Source organism: Gadus morhua, chromosome 9 (genome assembly GCF_902167405.1).
Source record: "Gadus morhua chromosome 9, gadMor3.0, whole genome shotgun sequence".
Classification (NCBI taxonomy): domain Eukaryota; kingdom Metazoa; phylum Chordata; class Actinopteri; order Gadiformes; family Gadidae; genus Gadus; species Gadus morhua.
In genome coordinates this window covers 8,035,495-8,052,327 of record NC_044056.1, presented here as the reverse complement: position 1 = coordinate 8,052,327, position 16,833 = coordinate 8,035,495, and the positions used below count along the sequence as shown (strand labels likewise).

The 16,833-nt window shown below is 44.7% G+C and overlaps 3 protein-coding genes across 3 annotated transcripts; all 3 read right to left on the bottom strand.

The window, feature by feature from the left end:
• Positions 1 to 430: 430 nt before the first annotated feature.
• LOC115551159 (AT-rich interactive domain-containing protein 3A) lies at positions 431 to 9,883 on the bottom strand. The gene is made up of 9 exons (XM_030366718.1): positions 9,617 to 9,883; positions 8,364 to 9,020; positions 4,160 to 4,237; positions 3,972 to 4,044; positions 3,165 to 3,348; positions 2,476 to 2,717; positions 1,961 to 2,206; positions 1,738 to 1,827; positions 431 to 1,602 (listed from the first exon to the last, which is right to left on the bottom strand). The coding sequence occupies exons 1-9, from the start codon at positions 9,641 to 9,643 to the stop codon at positions 1,472 to 1,474; spliced, it is 1,728 nt and encodes a 575-aa protein (XP_030222578.1). The 5' UTR covers positions 9,644 to 9,883; the 3' UTR covers positions 431 to 1,471.
• An 809-nt stretch (positions 9,884 to 10,692) lies between these two features.
• cox5aa (cytochrome c oxidase subunit 5Aa) lies at positions 10,693 to 13,106 on the bottom strand. Its single transcript, XM_030366693.1, has 5 exons — positions 12,901 to 13,106; positions 12,171 to 12,287; positions 11,400 to 11,521; positions 11,141 to 11,258; positions 10,693 to 11,046 (listed from the first exon to the last, which is right to left on the bottom strand). Exons 1-4 carry the CDS (start codon positions 13,061 to 13,063, stop codon positions 11,145 to 11,147), a joined length of 516 nt encoding a protein of 171 aa, XP_030222553.1. The 5' UTR covers positions 13,064 to 13,106; the 3' UTR covers positions 10,693 to 11,046; positions 11,141 to 11,144.
• A 720-nt stretch (positions 13,107 to 13,826) lies between these two features.
• On the bottom strand, positions 13,827 to 15,200 carry rpp25a (ribonuclease P/MRP subunit p25, a). Its single transcript, XM_030366372.1, has one exon. The coding sequence runs from the start codon at positions 14,681 to 14,683 to the stop codon at positions 14,021 to 14,023; it is 663 nt and encodes a 220-aa protein (XP_030222232.1). The 5' UTR covers positions 14,684 to 15,200; the 3' UTR covers positions 13,827 to 14,020.
• Positions 15,201 to 16,833: the final 1,633 nt, after the last annotated feature.

The window sequence follows — 16,833 nt, the reverse complement described above, 5'->3', positions numbered from 1 at the left end:
CGAGCCCATCCCCCATCACAAGCTGTTGCTCCCGTTAATGTATCCAGTCCTGAGTTAGATGCATGGCACACCACCACGCAGTGACAGGATTTAACTTCTAACTCTTCCCTCACATGCGTGCACACATACTTGTGTGGTTGCCCTTGTTAGTCTCTGAAATATCCAACCTTTTGAAAAGGAATACATATTTCCAGGTCATGCACACATGCGTACATGACCTGAACCATAATAATTATCTTACAATAAAGTAAAGAAGTGTGTGAGGTTATGTTCAGGCTTGATTATATTCGTTAAAACTAAATATATAAAATGTACTCACAGGATCTACTGCTACCACCAACCTGCCATGCACTTAAAGTGTGTGTGTATGCGTTGAATTTGGCCATGTTCATGCAGAAACTACATTAGTCAAAGACAAAAACAGCCAGGCTTTCACAGTTAAGACATTTTATTGCATTGAGAGATTCATGTCCTTTTGATTGTCCAAATATACATAACACCAACTCACTGCACTTATGTATTACTCTGAAGGAATGAGGTAGTGTGTTTCAGCGCTCACTTGACAAAACCTAAAATATTCTGAAGGTCAAAATGTGAGGTCAATAAACATATATTCTCTTGAGTACAGTAAAAAACGAACACACCAGTAGAGACTCATAACGACACTGATGAAAGAACCTGGCTTACCAATTAATTCCTGAGAAAGCGACTTTCCACCAAAGTCTGTTGATTTAAATTCTCCATCACTGCCATCGTCATACAATTGATTCCAAAAAGCATGCATATTAAACCGTAACTTCTAGACACAAAACGGATTATTGATTATGGGCCCACCCAAAACTGGTATTAATGGTAAACGCATTTCCCTGATGAAAGATTACCCTTCATATCAAATCCTGTAGGCTTTCTCGGTAGTGGGACCCCTGCCTGAATCCACTGCCGAGTTAAGAATAAGGTCACACAAAGAGAGGCACAACATGAAGCTGGGGCTTTTTTTTGGTTATGGTTTAGCTGCACTTTCACTCATGTTCTGTTTTCTTGTGGTTATATCCAAAGGTGGTCACGGGTATTCAGGCAGCCACTGACAGACATTTAATACATATACAGATATGCAGAGAGTGGGAGTTAGTAATTGTCATGGGTGTCCCCAGTATGCAGCATTTAATACTGTATTAAAAGCAAACATTTCCAAGGAGGATACTAGCTTTGAAAATAGTATATAATAATAGACAGAAGAGGTAACGTGTTGTCTGAATGAATTTACATTTTTTAAATAACCTGGAAACCCTTTTAATAATAGGACCACATGAACAGAAACAAAACTGCGTGTGGATTTCACTAAGATTGCCATACAGCGGGTGATTAGAAAGGAACGTGTGTGTGTGTGTGTGTGTGTGTGTGTGTGTGTGTGTGTGTGTGTCAAGATCAGTTACAGGTGTGTTCATTGGACAGAAGTCCGAGAGGCCCCGCTTCACTTGGAGGAAGAAGAGGAGGAAGAGGAGGGGCTGTGTGAGGAGAGCGCGCTGAAGCCGCTGGTCCCTGCGGGGGTGACGTTCTGCGAGACCACAGGCGCGCCCCCCGCCTTCTGGGCATAGAGCATTCCTGCAGCGGGACACAAAGAAACACCGTCTCAAACTGACCACTGGGGGGGAGTCAAGAGCTGATTTGTATGGCCTGTAGATCGAGCTAGATCAATCCATCTAGAAAGGGCCAGAGCAGTGTATTCCCACGACTCACCAGAGTACACGATGCCATTCACCTCCACAGACACATTGATGCCGGACGCCCCATTGGTGCCGATACTCAAAGACAGGTCTGGTTTGCTCTCTGGGATGGGAACATAGAGCACGAAAATTAGTCATAAAGGAAACACGAGTCATTTGAACCATGAATGACTTTCCGCTACACTGGAATGACCCCCCCCCCGGTTTAGTGGAATGACTAGATGGCCGCAGCTCACCCGGGGTGACGCTGGGCTTGAGGTGGTTCATGGAGCTGAAGTGGGAGGCCATGGCCAGCAGGTTCTGCTGGAAGGCCTGCTGCATGAGGCGCTGGTGTTCCTCTGCCATGCGGGCCATGGTCTTGTCGGGGCCCTCGCCCGCCTTCTCCCGGAGGTGCTCCAGGGCGGCGGCCTGGGCCAGCTGCTGCTGCCCCAGAGCCAGCACCATGGGCCGCCCGTTGGGTCGGGTCGGCGTGGAGGACTCCACTGGTGAGGGAGAAGGAGAGTTTAAAGGAAGTGTTCAAAAAATACATCCGGGTTTTAGGATGTCGTTCCTCTGGCGCCTGCATAACACTGTTCTTTTCACTTATTCACCGTGTTGTCGTGTTTGTTTTATTGTACAATGTTTGACGTTACTTTTTCCACACAAAGTCAACAGTACAGGTCGACAAGTACAGCGTAGGAAGAAAACCAATCCATTTTAGAAGAAGGCTGCATCCTACGATTGGGGAAGAGACACACACACACACACACACCTGAGTTCATCTTGAAGGAGGCGTTGGGGGAGGAGCCTATGCCGTTGTGGCCCATGGCGGCGTGGACGCTGAGGGGGGCGGAGCGGGGCGCGGCGGTGGGCGACGGCGAGTAGTGGTACTGGCTGTTGGTGTAGCTCGAGCGCTTGCCCTCGCGGCGGTTGCCGTCGATGGCTGCCTGGAGCTCGCCTGGAGAGCTGAGCCTCTTCCTCTCGCACTCGAAGGCGTACAGATACTTCATGTACCTGCAGGGGGTTGGACAGCTGTATTTCAGATGTGCCGTCTGTGCCAATCAGTTAAACAATGAATGTGCTGTAGATAGCACTTCTTAGGATTAGCATTTCATTGTTAGCTCGCTGTTACAAATTTGGGAGTGAAATGCTCTCCGATGACATCTGTTCTGATTGACTGTGTGCCTGCTGCTCATGTCTGAGCATCTCTTCCCTGATTGGTTCGGGAATCCATCTTGCATGTCAAACACAGCTGTGTGAAACAATGGCGAAGGACGATAAGGAGGGAGGGAACGTTTTTTTTCAGTCGTTTCGTTTCCATTATCCAAATCTTGCCTTCTACCGCTACTTTTTGCTCTCTTTGAAACTGTTCAAACCTTATCTACACCTTTATAAATAAACCAGCCCTGAAAAAGAACCATCAGAACAATGAAAGTACAAATGGAGGCGACATCAACGTACTGCGTGCGGAGTGTGAAGGCAGCGCTGGTGATGGAGGTGGGAAGGTTGAGTCCCCTGGTGATCTCCCTCCAGATCTTCTTGTTGATCACCTCCACCAGGCCCCCCTTCTCCGTCACCAGCTTGTACAGGCGGTACAGGTCCAGCACCTGCTTGGCCATGATGGGGATGCGGTTCACGGGAGTGCCTGTGTGTTGAAACGACAACAACGTAAAACATCACCATTAAGTCCACCAGTGTTTGTTAGAACCATGGTGAGCGGCAACCATGGACGCAACCTGGCCTCAGAAAACTCTTGAGTATGCCAGAATTGGTGTTTTGGCGTTTCTACAGTTCAATTCGTACAAATTCTGGTTGAGCTCGGGTTTTCTGAGGCCAGTTTGGCCCACCAAAGACTCTCTTTTGGGTCCCGAGATGAAGGTGAGACGAACCGCTAACCTTGACACTAGAAGAAATTAGAGGGTTGTGCAAGGAACACAAGAGGGTTTCACTACAGAGTCAATGTATTATTTCACCTCTTCGCTTGCAGTAACGATCAGGGTTAAACCATTGTATATAAACCGGTTGGAAATAACCTTTAACCCCCTAACCTCCCCCTCAAATCTAGACTAGAGTTGAGTTTGCTTTGGGTGTGGGGAGGAAGGCTTGTGGTAGGAAAGGTAGGGGTAGGGTTGTGCGGGCGTGCCTGAATAAGTACGAGCACGTGTAGTCTTATGTGTGGTTTAAAAAAGGTCCGTTTGGAAGGATTAGCCCATATAGTTGTTGCGGCGGCCATGTTCCGTAAACGCATTACCATCTTGCACAACTCACCGCGTTTCTGCATAAAGATGAACAGATCGTCCAGAAACTCCTTCCGGTTCGGATCGCCGTCTATCTCGTAAAGCTGGAAGGTCAAAGAGTTTGTTTCAAGCGTCGTGCCATCAGCCATTATCATTTCAACAATTAACCATTAACCGTTTTTCCCAGTTAAACCCTGTTCAACTGTAAAACCAACTGACCTTTGCAAAGTCCCTGGACGGCTCTCCCCTCGCCTTCCCTCCTTCGTTCTCCTCGCTGCGGTCAGCAGCGCTGGCTCTCTGTCATCAGAAAAGAAGCAAACATTATTTAGCTAGTTTGCAGGTTGTGATAGCCTCGTCTGATCCACTTCCTCAGTCCAGTAAGGGCCTGTATGATCTTCATCTTACCCCGCAAAATGGACCCTTACTTTACATTATTCCTTAATATAACATAACATATCATCATTATATAACATCGCATTTTGCCAGAGGACACTGACCCTCATGCCCCTAGTCAGATGAGCGGAAATGAGCCATAACCTTGTTTATTCCCCTCAAGGAGTTAAACATATAACACTATATAAAAGCAACCTTCCAGACATTTTAAAAAAAGACACAGAAAGGCTGTGCTCCCCGACTGACCATCAGGCTTCTATAATCATGGTTTTAGGCCTGCTGCCACCATGATATGGGATCGGATGTCGGCGAACACCAGGCGATCACCAGTGAATAGCATAACAGGGATTAATAAAAGGGCACGGCCCTCATTAAACAGTTAATGTGACACGTTGTGCTTCTGTCACCTCCCCCCCATTGCATTCTGGGTGACAGTTAGAGGTTAAAGAATGCGAGTGGAGAACAGTGGGAGGCTGCTGTGTGCAACAGTGTGGAAAAGCCCGCCGAGAGCCATTGTCTGCTAACTAGCACTGAGTGTCACATAGCGACAGTATGACGTGAAACGAAAAGACCACACAAAATATATCGTGAACGGGGTTTTCTCAATGTTCACTTCTTAATATGTAACAGTCAATAAAACTAAAGAAATGTCAAGAAAACTACAAATCGACTACAGATATGTATGGTTGGATACCATCGTCTAGAATTACAGTTGGTCTGTTTTACATCAATGTGTGCTGCGTCACGGTTATTGCCACTAAATTAAAGAAACTCTCATCAATATTTAATTGTAATTTCTTCTTCTTTTTTTTTGCAATATTTAATTGCATGTATTCAAATGGTAAATCATATAAGAGTACAAGTTCAGGAAAACACTATTAAAACATTTCATTTTTCTATATCCTAAACTGAGACAAAAGAACTTTAACACATCTGCTCTGAGATCTGGAGCTGCAACCAAGAACACCAGCGCACCAACCCCCGAGGAGCCATCTTGGTGTTAGGGGTTGTTGACACATCTAATGGCTTCGGCCCGGCCGTTCTAATGAAAGAGTCTCCAGCTCCCCAGCATGCCCCATTGATGGCAAAGATAGATAAACATCTCAGGCTTTTGGCCATCAAGTGTAAATAAATCCCTTCCCCCCCTCTTCCCAGCTTTTATTGATGACCAAGTGAGACCTACTGTGGATCCATCAACAAAGACCTTTCAGTTAATGGCTCCGAGAGCTTTCACACATACAGCCATGGGAGTCCAGATACCATTCAACGTTTACGGTGGAGAACATTTCCATTCATTCAGCTTTTTATCCCCCCCCCCCCCCCCACCAATCCACTCCCTCGCCTTCTTTTTGTCTTTCTCTAAATTGTAGGGGGACATTTTCTGTTGTACTTTTTATTGTTGGCTTGAAAACCTGCGGATATGGCCCAAGATATTCTGAAAATGTTAGACAACAAACTCTAGAATGTTTCATAATGCAGCCCTTATGGGCTTCATTATACTGATCCCACTGTCTGGGCAGCGTGCCAATAAAAACACAAACCCCCCATCTCTGTAACCGCCCCCGCCCCCTCAAAAATCACTAACCACAGGGGGTGGGAGTGTTAATTTTTTATCCAAATCGAATTAAAGGGCCTCTACTTTGTTTCTCTGGAAGAAATCACTTATCCGGCCCCTCGCTGTGTGAGGGGTTAGTAAGGAGATAGGGCTTTTTATCCACCATTGTATCCCATTTAATGGTGGTGGTCAACCACACCTTAAACAATGCTTATTCAACAGCCTGGGAGCCGAACAAAGGCTTTCAACAGGAGGTTGGCTAAATGACAGTCCAATTAGCACAACTAGGCCTCACATTTCCCCATTATAAAAGAGCGCCCTCTGAAACCAGATGTATTTTCAACCGCTAAAAACAAAGTTGCATCTACCTGATACATGAATTACTTCTGTCAAAATGGATCCCTATTTAATCAATAATACAAAAGAAATAGATAATTTAGAGAAGTTCTAAACAAGAAAACAAAAAGACTATAAATTCCTAAATTATTCCTTACAATTCTAGAGTAACAGCCTCAGTGGTGGTGGTCTACCTGGGCCTTAAGTTAGGCCTAAAATAAGCCTTAAATAATGTATAACACATTTCTTGAGCCATACCACCCATTTGTTCCTACACTGCTACATAATCAGTAAGCATCCAGGGTTGAATGTGCTCCAGAAGCCAATGTAACCTGAGAATAGTTTAATCTTGTTTAACCCTCCAACCTATCTCGTATCTCTTCAGAGTCCCCCATCAAAAAGCCTTTCATTACTGTAAACGAGTATCCAGGCTGCATCCCAGATATTTATTTTTAAAATGTAAAAAGCCACATCATTGATTTATCTCCCAATCTAAAAATAGAATGCACAACCAGTCATGGCGCTGCGCTACTTAAATGAATTATTTTGAAGAAACGCAATTCATCTTTAGCGCGTGCCGGCCCCGGAGGAAACGAGCCACTATTCTCATTCCCTGCCTTCAATAACAATGGAATAGTCCCTATTGATTACATGCAGCTGAGTCAAGCTGCCATTAAGTGTTGCCAAGCGACAGCTAATTTATGCAATGGTATCCTTATGGGCCGACACGGTTAACGCAGGGGATGTAGTAAGCCTGGGAAAAATGCCTCATGCAACAACAATAAACGAGGAACTTGTTTATGAATGTATTTTGACAAAGTGGTTGAATTGCTAAAACCTGCTGGGTGATTTGAGTGATCAAAATAGGTGACCTTACAGCTTAAGATAAAAAATAACTATGCTGCGTACGGTAAATAACTTCATACTCGGATGGGCTGTGCAGCTGTGACATGTTGTCTGTCTGTCCGAAGGCCCCTGCTAATCGTTATTGTATTGATGAGGGGCCTCATCAGTGGGGCCTCATAGCCTACAACCAATCACAGAGCCAACCATGAGAAAGAAAAAACACATTTAGACGGAGTTGGGGGAAAAAAACAAGCCGCATGTTCATAACCTTTTGATCCCGGTCGAGTTTAGACTCTGCTGAGGAACAATGCCAAAGAAAGTCCAACAATACGTTTCATTTGGAGTTAAGAACGACTAAAACCATTTTGTGTTAGCTATTCTGGCCATTCTACATCAAATACTTAGCTTCTTTCACACTCTTTTCTCTGCCCTTATAGTTTGACTTTCCCATTCTATACTACGCCTTAAAAACTCTCAGCAGCAGCCAGCTTTGGACCAGAGCCAAGTCTAATTAGCTTAGTCAGCTCCAAAAAAAAAATCCCTTTAGAAAATCCATGAGTGGGGACACGAGGTTGGATGCAGCAGAAACCATTATCCCAGCCCGGCTATTTAAATAAACACCATTGCGATGGGCACTCTGCCAGAAAGAACTCTGCGCTTACGTCGGCGCCATGCAAAAATGGCCCAAACACACAGCAGGTGCAAGTTCAACAGTGATGAAAGCAGACACACAAAACATACACTAACACCAAACACACACACATAAACAACGCCTACACTTGCGTATTGAAAGTAAGAGATTCATTTTGAAGCCTGTGCTTTACCGTGATTATGCAAATAACCGCCTTACCCACCCTGCAAGACCATATTCAAAAGTAGTGATTCTCAACTGGTGGGTCTCGGCCAATCGCGAGGGCATTATTAAGTGGGTCACAGAGCATATGCAAACCCTAATCTTTTGAAAGAAGCCCATGAATTAACTAATGATTCCCCGTTAAGTCACGTATCAATGGCTTATTTCCTTAAGTTTAGCCCCTTTTGCTGCAGATTTTTGCTCGCTCCATGTTTTTATCAAAAGGGTAGGTAAAGTGGCTTACTACCATATTGGCAGAACCATTTCTTTTTTTCATTTTGGGTCATGACTTGATGACTATTGACGCATTAGGGTCCTGAGGCTAGAGCCACGTTCTATAGGGGGGATGGGGGGGGGGGGGGGGGGGGTACAGACCTAAAGAGGGTTAGGGCCATAAAAGCCAGGCAGCAGTGCCACTCAGATACTGGGGAGGAGCTTACGTGTTTGGATGATTCATCAAAGCTCCAGTCGGCGAAGCCATCTGGTGACGCGAAGCCCTGTCGCTCGGCCGAGCTCGCCAGCTCCTTCTCCTCTGGCTCCTCCTTCACGGCCAGCGGCGGCGGGGAGGCCGGCCTCTTGGCGGCGGCGGCCAGCGACGACGCCGAGTAGGCGGCGAGGGACAGGGCCGAGTAGTAGGCGGCGGAGTCCTGGTGGAGACGCGGCTTCTTCATCTGCATCCCCGGCACGCCCTCCTCCTCGTCGTCCTCTTCGTCATCGTCGTCGTCCTCTTCGTCCATCTCGTCGGTGCCCTCGCTCTCGTCCAGTTTGCGCTCCTCGTCCCCGCCGTCGTCATAGTAGCTCTCGCCCAGGTCCCCCTTCCGCAGCCCCGGGTCCACGCCGTACATTTGGTGCCCGCCACTGACCCGGTGTGCTTTGACGTCTGCGGCCCCTCGGCCGAAGTAGGAGGAGTCTGGGATGGAACCGAAAGCCCGGGCCTCGGCGGAGTGTTTGGAGAAGAGGAGCTGGGCTTGCTGGAGTTGCTTGTCTGGGTGGTCCAACTTGGCCTCCAGCTGCCTCTGGAGATGTTCCATCACTGCCTCCAGCTTCACCCCGGCTGGGTTCCCCTGGTGGATCGCTGCTCCTGCAGAACTACCATCCTGATCAGTGGGGGAAGAACATTTTAATTGGAATACAAAATGTTACATAAATAATCTGTTTCAATAAATTCTCAACATTTCCATTAAGCCAAAGGGCAAGATTTAAAGAAATATGCCTTGTTTTTTTCTTTTTCCCCTCAACCACCGATAGGCTGCTTAGAAATGGCTTTAATAAGTCACATGGTTAAACCAGGTCTACTCGAGTACATTGTTTACACCGTGTTCGCTAGAAACTGGGTTACAGATATAAAAACAACTAAATGAAGTAAGCCCAACCAGAACACGTATTACAACATTAGGAAAAATAAAACGAAGAACCTTCGTTAATTGAATTGGCAACAGACCGAATCCGCAACAACACGTATAGAAAAGCCATTTCCGCGGACAGTAGAGCCTATAGGTCGCCATACATTTTTTAAAGTTCGTCCATTTACGCACGACGCGGCTTCGATAATTGATCAACGTTAAAACAAAATATTTACAAAGGACCTAATTTATCAGTACCATTATATCTTCCTGATAACTTGTTCTTAGCTCGCTTTGTTTCTGTAACGAACTCGACTAGACTTCTCTCTCGCTGGTTAGTCGAAACTCACCATTTGCGCTTTGGAGTAATCCATCATGACCGGAGGGCCTTCTCTTAGTTGTCGCTTCTTTCCTCAAGTCAAATAACAAGCCACGGTTGATATCAAGAACAATACATATCCCACCGATTCTATGTGTTGTGAAGCGCACGGCCACGTATAGGGTGGGGGGGGGAAACCGGTGAAATTGAGCCAAAGGATAGTAAGCGCTGAGTCTACCTCTCTCGCTCGTCACCGCCCGTGGAAACACTCACATCTTTGATTGTCTGTGTGATTGTCTACACCCCCAATTTGAATGAATGAAAGGCCCGCCCCAAGCGCCTGGAGACCGCTTTCCTATGCATCTCTTTTCACGATACTGTATGTAGAGGGGAAACAACATGAGTTGACCACCTACATGTAAGCATGGATTTGTTTGATCTTTGTTAATGTGGAGTAGTGTGGAGACAGGAGACGCAGAACCATTAATGTTCTCTAAAATTAGAAATGCCATTCCAATCACAATTTCACGCTTGCATTTCACAAGTTGGATTTGCTGTCACTCTTCTACACTGGTTTCGAAAAGTCACCGCAATCTACGTGGGTGGTAGTGGCAAAGCGATTTTAGAAGAAGTAGGCCTACAATTTGCTGTCCCACTAAACGGGGCTCTTTAAAAAGTCCAAATTAGAGCTCTATTCAATTATATTTCTTAAACAGCAAAGAAAACGTTTAAATTTAGCATAATATATTTCAGAGAAAGTACGGTGTGCTCATTTAAACGAAAATCCCTTATTTGATACTATGAAAAGAATACCATGCCGATCTTAAATGAATGTAACTTTTAAAATACCACAAAAGGCCAAGTAATTGTTCGTTTTGAATAGACCAATGCAAGTCTCACATTTTAGATTCACTTCATTCAACATTTTTTAAATGTATTTCTAGACCCTACATAAATAGTCATAAATAAAATTACACAATAAAGTAGTTAAGTTATTGCACACATCGGCCATTTACTAACATGGATATAAAGTAGCAGTATGATTATGGGATATAATTAAAAAAATCATCCAAACATTTGCAACATTCAATAACAAGCGTACAAAAATAAACTAAAAACACATTTTATTGAATCGAGTTTATTATGACGTCATTTTCCCTGAAATGCAGATTGAGGAAGCGTACAGTAAAATGATTTGCTTTTACATTCACAGGAAATGCTGCTCTCTAGTGGACAAACAGGAGTATGCCATTGTAGTCAATTACATAAGTTACCCAAACACATGTTTGACACAAAAATACCTTTCTATTAGTTCAATAGTCCTTTATTAGGTTCATCAATATATATTACAAGCATAAGAACTTAATAAAAGGCCAAATTAAATAGCACACAATTCCAAAAGGCGAAGATAAACACAAGATGTCCCAAACAGAGGTTTTGGTGGTATCCACTTTGTCAGAACTGAAATAAAGTAGAAGAAAGTGAGATTTGGAACAAGGTTTGGGTGGGTGAAAGAGCCGAGAAGAAAAAAAACAATAGACGATTTAACACATACCCGTTTATAATTTATCAATGCCAAGCTCTTCAGGTGTGGAAATTCCAAGCTCTGTTAAAGTCGGCTGCAGCTCTTGAAGGAGGTAAGGGTAGATCGCTTTGTGGGGGCCAGACTTGTCCTGGGGGGAAAATCAACATAGTTTGAATCCACCAAAAAACAACCAATATTGACCCAATATCACAGAGACGAAGGGTCCATTTCCCTGTTATCAATTACAAAATGTAACAAACTCCCCAAGCCCTTAATTCCTTTACAGTACCTTAACAGCCTCCAAGATGCGAATGGCGCTGGCTAGGTCGTCCAGCCGGCGACAGGCCCTCAGAGCCGCGTCAAGGATCTTCGGTTCGGGAACAAGATCATACCCGATCAAGGTGTTCATCCCTGAGGAAGGACGAGGATAGGAAACTTGAGTTTGAGCACAACACAAACGACAAAATGTATTTACATTTTGATACAACCATCACTCCCGGTGTGCAGAAATGCTAAATGAAGAAGGATAAATAAAGGGTTGGAGGTAAACTGTACCATAACAAAGTTGATAATGCCCCACTTTAACACTTCTATTGGCTATTCTTGTACTCACCACGGTCAAACAAGATCGTACAAGATCATACAAGATCTCACATTCAACAGAACCCTCGGCAGCTCGCCAGGCGTATCTGATAGCGCCTCTTGCCTCTTGAGATAAGGAAGTAAAAACCATCCTACTCCTGTTTCGCTGTTTTGTGTTGCGCAGCAAACGACAAACTCATTTCTGTTGTGAAATGGTCGGAGCAGAAAGCCAAAGCCAAGTCTTCGACCCCGATGCTTTTGTGTAAGACATTGACTATTTCCCATGCTAAATTTAATGAATAAAATGAGTGGCGATGGGCTGAATTAACAGCTACGGTAACAACAAAGCCAATCCACCCTTTTACCTTATCATTGCCCCCTAGACAATTACCCCCACTAAAGCAGTGACAGAGCAGCATTTTGTTCTCAGTATCAAAGGCTAAATACTTTGTGTACACAGCCATTTTCCTGCACTTACCTTTCCTCAGTTCCCATGCATCGATGTCGGGCTTGTTAAAGTAGGTAACCCAGCGCGCATCGAACTCCTCATCCGTCTCCACCTTCCCATGGGAGTAACATCTGGCGGCCAAGGCACCTGCAGGGTGAAGTACAAACAGTTCAGTGAGGTCGGAAACACGGTGTCAATAGTCCACTCTTACAGAGCAAATCCAAGCAATGCACAGCCATAACGTATCTAAGGTCAAGCAAGGTAAAACGTTGCCTTCCAGCTGGATCTATGCCAACGAAATGGACGTGACCTGGCTACCCAGAAAGCCAGGGGTATGAGCTACTCGGAAAGCCCGACAAGGTGTATTTAAGGACCATGATCGGTTAGTATGTAGGTCACCAGTTAACGACTAGTACCATGTATACTGACGCATTACGATCGGCTCAGCGGACGCTAGCTGTGTTGTTGTGGCTTAGCTAGAAGCTAGCAGGGCCCGAATGGGTCACGGCAAGGACACACACCTTATTCACCACAAATGTGACCGTTTCAACACCCCACCTCCAAAGACCACATACACAAATGACAACATAGACAATGTCGAGTATTTCACGTACTGACAGTCTTTAACTTTCCCTTTTTGCGCAACATTCATTCAACGGAGCTAACGCTAGCTAGCTCACATGTTAGCCGATAAGTCATCGCAAGGAGCCGGTGTTAATCCACAAGTACAAGAGAATCATGGTAGATGAATGGACAATACCTTGGCACCCTGGCTGCGGCCGTGTTAAACTCCGGATCCCGGAGGCTGAGAGACGGACGGCTGCTCTGAACATGATGTTTAAGGAGGACTGCGGCGTGCTCGGAGAGAATACACGACCCTGGTCGCTGCTCACGTACACCACAGGGATGTGGACAATGCGCATGCGTAAAACGTCAAGCGCCAAACATGGACCGAGAAATTATTGTATTGATTAATCAGGCCAATTATTTGTCCAGTTTTGTCAAGGATGAATGCAGTACATTTTTTGCTCGATATTACGGTCGGGGGGTTGTTGTCGGGTTTTTAAATCAATTTTCAGTTAATTTGTATAGTATCCGTCGTCATTCATTCCGAAGTAAAACATAGTATTTGTTATCAATTAAATGATATATTGGATATTTAGCTCATAACAAAGATAATGCTAATACCTACTTCTAAGGTGTACTTTTAAAAGTCAAAACAGGAGACTAAATACACGTTTTTTCCTCATTAATTTCCGGAAGAAATCAATAATAGACCTTGATCATATTTATAATTATAATTATGGTTATTTATATTTGTACTATCATTATTATTATATTATTATTATTATTATTATTATCTACAGTAAAATAGTTACAAAGTGAAAAATGTATCACTGTTGAGTTGGCCTATACTATAAACAAAATATAAACCAAATATAGTGGAACATTTTATATTTCAAAATGAAACTGAAACCTAAAGAAAAGGCAAAACCAAAAACGAAAAGCTGTGATTCATTAGCCCTAAAGTGCAGGCTCTGTACCTCTGAGCCCTGTGATCTGCTCCTTGCTGTGGTCTTGTGTGTTGGCATGGTTACTATGCCGTCCCTGCATGTGTTTGCATGGTTAGTAGACCTACGCTCCTTTCAGAGATACATATAGTTTAAGATAATGAAGCACGCCATGAACATACATATATTGTGCTTTATTTATTCAATTTAGCATAACAGATATCCCAAATATTTCAATTTAAGTTATAACTGTGATTTAAATTGTCATCCCTCCAGCATTTACAAAAAATGTAATAACATCAAAGCTGCAACATTTTAACAACATCTCTACGAAAAAAACGGTCCCAGTTGGCGTCATTTAGGACCGAGTCAAACCGACGACGTGGAGGGTAGCTCTCTGTTTCCCTCCTCCAGGCGGACCCTCTTTGCCCCGGGGGCCATATGTTGTGAAGGGGGACCATGAGGGTCCCTCTGTGGGGGCTGGTAGCCAGGCTCCTGGGGGTCCAGGGGGTCCATGGAGAGCAGGATGGTGAGGGCCGGGACCGTGCGGCATATGGTTACCCCCGGCACTCCCTTCCGCAGACTCTCCCACGCCTCGCTCACCGTGTTGTTGCACAGCTTGGACACCTGGTGCAGCCCGCCCACCTGGCGCTTCAGGATCTCCACGCAGGTGATGGTCTTGGTGAGGCTCCGGCCCGACCCGGTGAAGACCACCTGCCTCAGGGCCCCCCCGCCGCCGCCGCCGCCACTGCCGCCGCCAACGCCGCCGCCCTGGCCCGGACCTTGCATGCGAGCCGTGGCGAACCGCAGGAGGTTCCGGATCTTGCTGCCCTCCTTCACCCTCATGTGGAGGATGTCCGCTGGCAGCCCCGGGATGGGGTGGGGATCGGGGTCCTCTCTGCGTCCGACCCTCTTGAAGTTGCTCTGGTCCAGTTTAGGAGGACGATGCGTTGGTGGTGTTGGTGGTGATGGTGGTGGTGGTGGTGGGAAACACGGGACAGCAACCAGGAATGAGGCAGGTTGTGGTTCCATAGCGATCCTGGTTTGCTTGTTGTTTCAGTGTCTAATTGTATTTACCCCAAGAAAAACCCTCATCAACTTCCATATAGGCTGTTTGAATAAAAAGTTCAATTCTTGTCTTTTTTTTTTATCCTTTTCTCTTCTCTTTCTCTTCTGATGTCGCCTTCTTTGCCCTGTGATCGGTAGATGTTTCCAATATTTACCTTGCTCCGACAATATGAAGGAAAAACATGTCCTTGCTCTACCCACTGCACTGAGGACAGCTGATGCCAACCACCACATATGAGGCTCAGAGCGAGACATGTAGCGTGGGACATTGTTCTCTTAAAGGCACACGCAACCTTTATCTTCTTTGAGAGATGTCTGTCAGCATGGTGCGAGTTCATTTTTATGGTGAGGGGAGGGTGGTGTTGGAACCTTTAAGGGCTGAGAGACATATTTTTTCTGCGCGCTAACTAATTTGCGCGGCTGATTAAACATGAGTTCATTTGGTCTAACGAGGCATGTAACTGAAACAATGCTTTGTTCTACATTAGTTTTGTACCCGATCGTTCTGTTATCGTTGCATTCTGAGCTTGCCTTCTTGACCCGTTTAAGCGACATAATTATCAAATGAAGTCAGGTGCGACAATTCAACCAGCAATGGTTCTATAGAAAATGTACAGTGTATGGTTTATAAGACAGACCTCTCATCTTGCTGTATCATCAGAGAGCCATATGGTCTTTTAGAAATGTGTGCCCGTGGGCTAGTGCACCATCCACACAGTTCTCCTCCCTTCAGCCCAAAGGCCTACTGGGCTGACCCAGAAAACGTTTGCCATTTAATTTGTGTTGAATTCCACTTCCAATAGCTTTCTTCAAAATAGACAGGCTTACTGTGAGTAGGAAAGCGATATTTTAAAAGCTTTTATAACACAATACTATTGCAGAATAGCTTTAAAGGAAATATGTGTTCTAGGGATGTGTTGGTCTTAGAGACCGAGAGTTGGTAAATGAAGCAGCCGTTGTGCTCATATTTAGGTCCACTGTTTTGCATTCATACCTATAACTAGTGAGTTTCCCTGCATTGACCTCTGTTAGCCGTCTCAAAGTGATCACATTTGATACAAATCTGACCCAAACTTCAGTCATGCATGCAGAGACATGCATTGGCTGTACAATAAGTCCACTTATTTTGGACATCACTGATATTTCACTGTACCTCTGACATTGCCAACAGAATTTTTAAATTGACAGAGATGTTTGATTACAATTGACTTCTATACCAAACTCATTTTGGTGTCAATGTTTGTCTTTGTGTTTGGCTTTGACTTGATCGACATGCAGTACAATTTAAATAAAGTTGTCTCTGGTTTCTTTCATTTGTTAAATAAGCCAGTAATACTTGAGTCATCTGAATAAAGTATACGGTGAGTTTAGATTTATTAAACATGGATTGAGAGGAAAGAAACCACAATAGTTGCCAGCAAACGGTCAAGTGGAATAGCCAGGATGGTTAAAGGAGATAGCCAGGGTGGCCATCTGGCTGTCACTCAGTGATCCTCTGCCCTGCTACCCTTTAACAACACCAGAGAGACCGTCTTAGAGCGCGGAGCAACATGATTGGTTGGAGGTACCGGGAGCCTAATTAGCATTATGCTATGCTCAGCTTAGGCCCTCGAGTGACATACATCTGAGGGACGTTGTTAAACACTCAATTTACCCACACAAATAGAACAAAATAGACTGCAATAGAAAATAATAGGTGTATTATATTGTCTGACATTGTATTGTCTTATATTGTAATATAATAGACTTTGGACAGGATCCTCATCAAACAAGGTACTTCCAGGGTGAAAATGCCTAGGTATTCAGAGAGTTTTTGTAGACATCTATTATACTGTTTGTACTTCTTTAACTCCCCAAACGATTTCAAGTACGTCCATGGCATTTGTATTAACGTTATGGTACCATTTCGTCCACAAGGGGCGCTGTACTACACGTTCAAACTGTCAAACGACCAGCCATGCAGCCCTGCTGGAGGAGCATTTCTAAAACTTGGTAGACATGCCCTTTTAGATGCTAAACATTTTTGACTCTTGGACCAATTCCGTCTTTAGGGATATAACTGCCTTTACAATGAAATTATTGGGAATACTTCTAAAATTTGCTTCTAAATAACC

Coding starts and splice junctions, on each gene's coding strand:
- LOC115551159 (XM_030366718.1), bottom strand. CDS start 9,643: ATGATGGATTACTCCAAAGCGCAAATG. Junction 9,021..9,616: donor ATTACTCCAAAGCGCAAATG/GTGAGTTTCGAC, acceptor CCCACTGATCAG/GATGGTAGTTCTGCAGGAGC. Junction 3,349..3,971: donor CATCTTTATGCAGAAACGCG/GTGAGTTGTGCA, acceptor TTCAACACACAG/GCACTCCCGTGAACCGCATC.
- cox5aa (XM_030366693.1), bottom strand. CDS start 13,063: ATGCGCATTGTCCACATCCCTGTGGTGTACGTGAGCAGCGACCAGGGT. Junction 12,288..12,900: donor GCCGCAGCCAGGGTGCCAAG/GTATTGTCCATT, acceptor TTCACCCTGCAG/GTGCCTTGGCCGCCAGATGT. Junction 11,259..11,399: donor GCATCTTGGAGGCTGTTAAG/GTACTGTAAAGG, acceptor TTTTCCCCCCAG/GACAAGTCTGGCCCCCACAA.
- rpp25a (XM_030366372.1), bottom strand. CDS start 14,683: ATGGAACCACAACCTGCCTCATTCCTGGTTGCTGTCCCGTGTTTCCCA.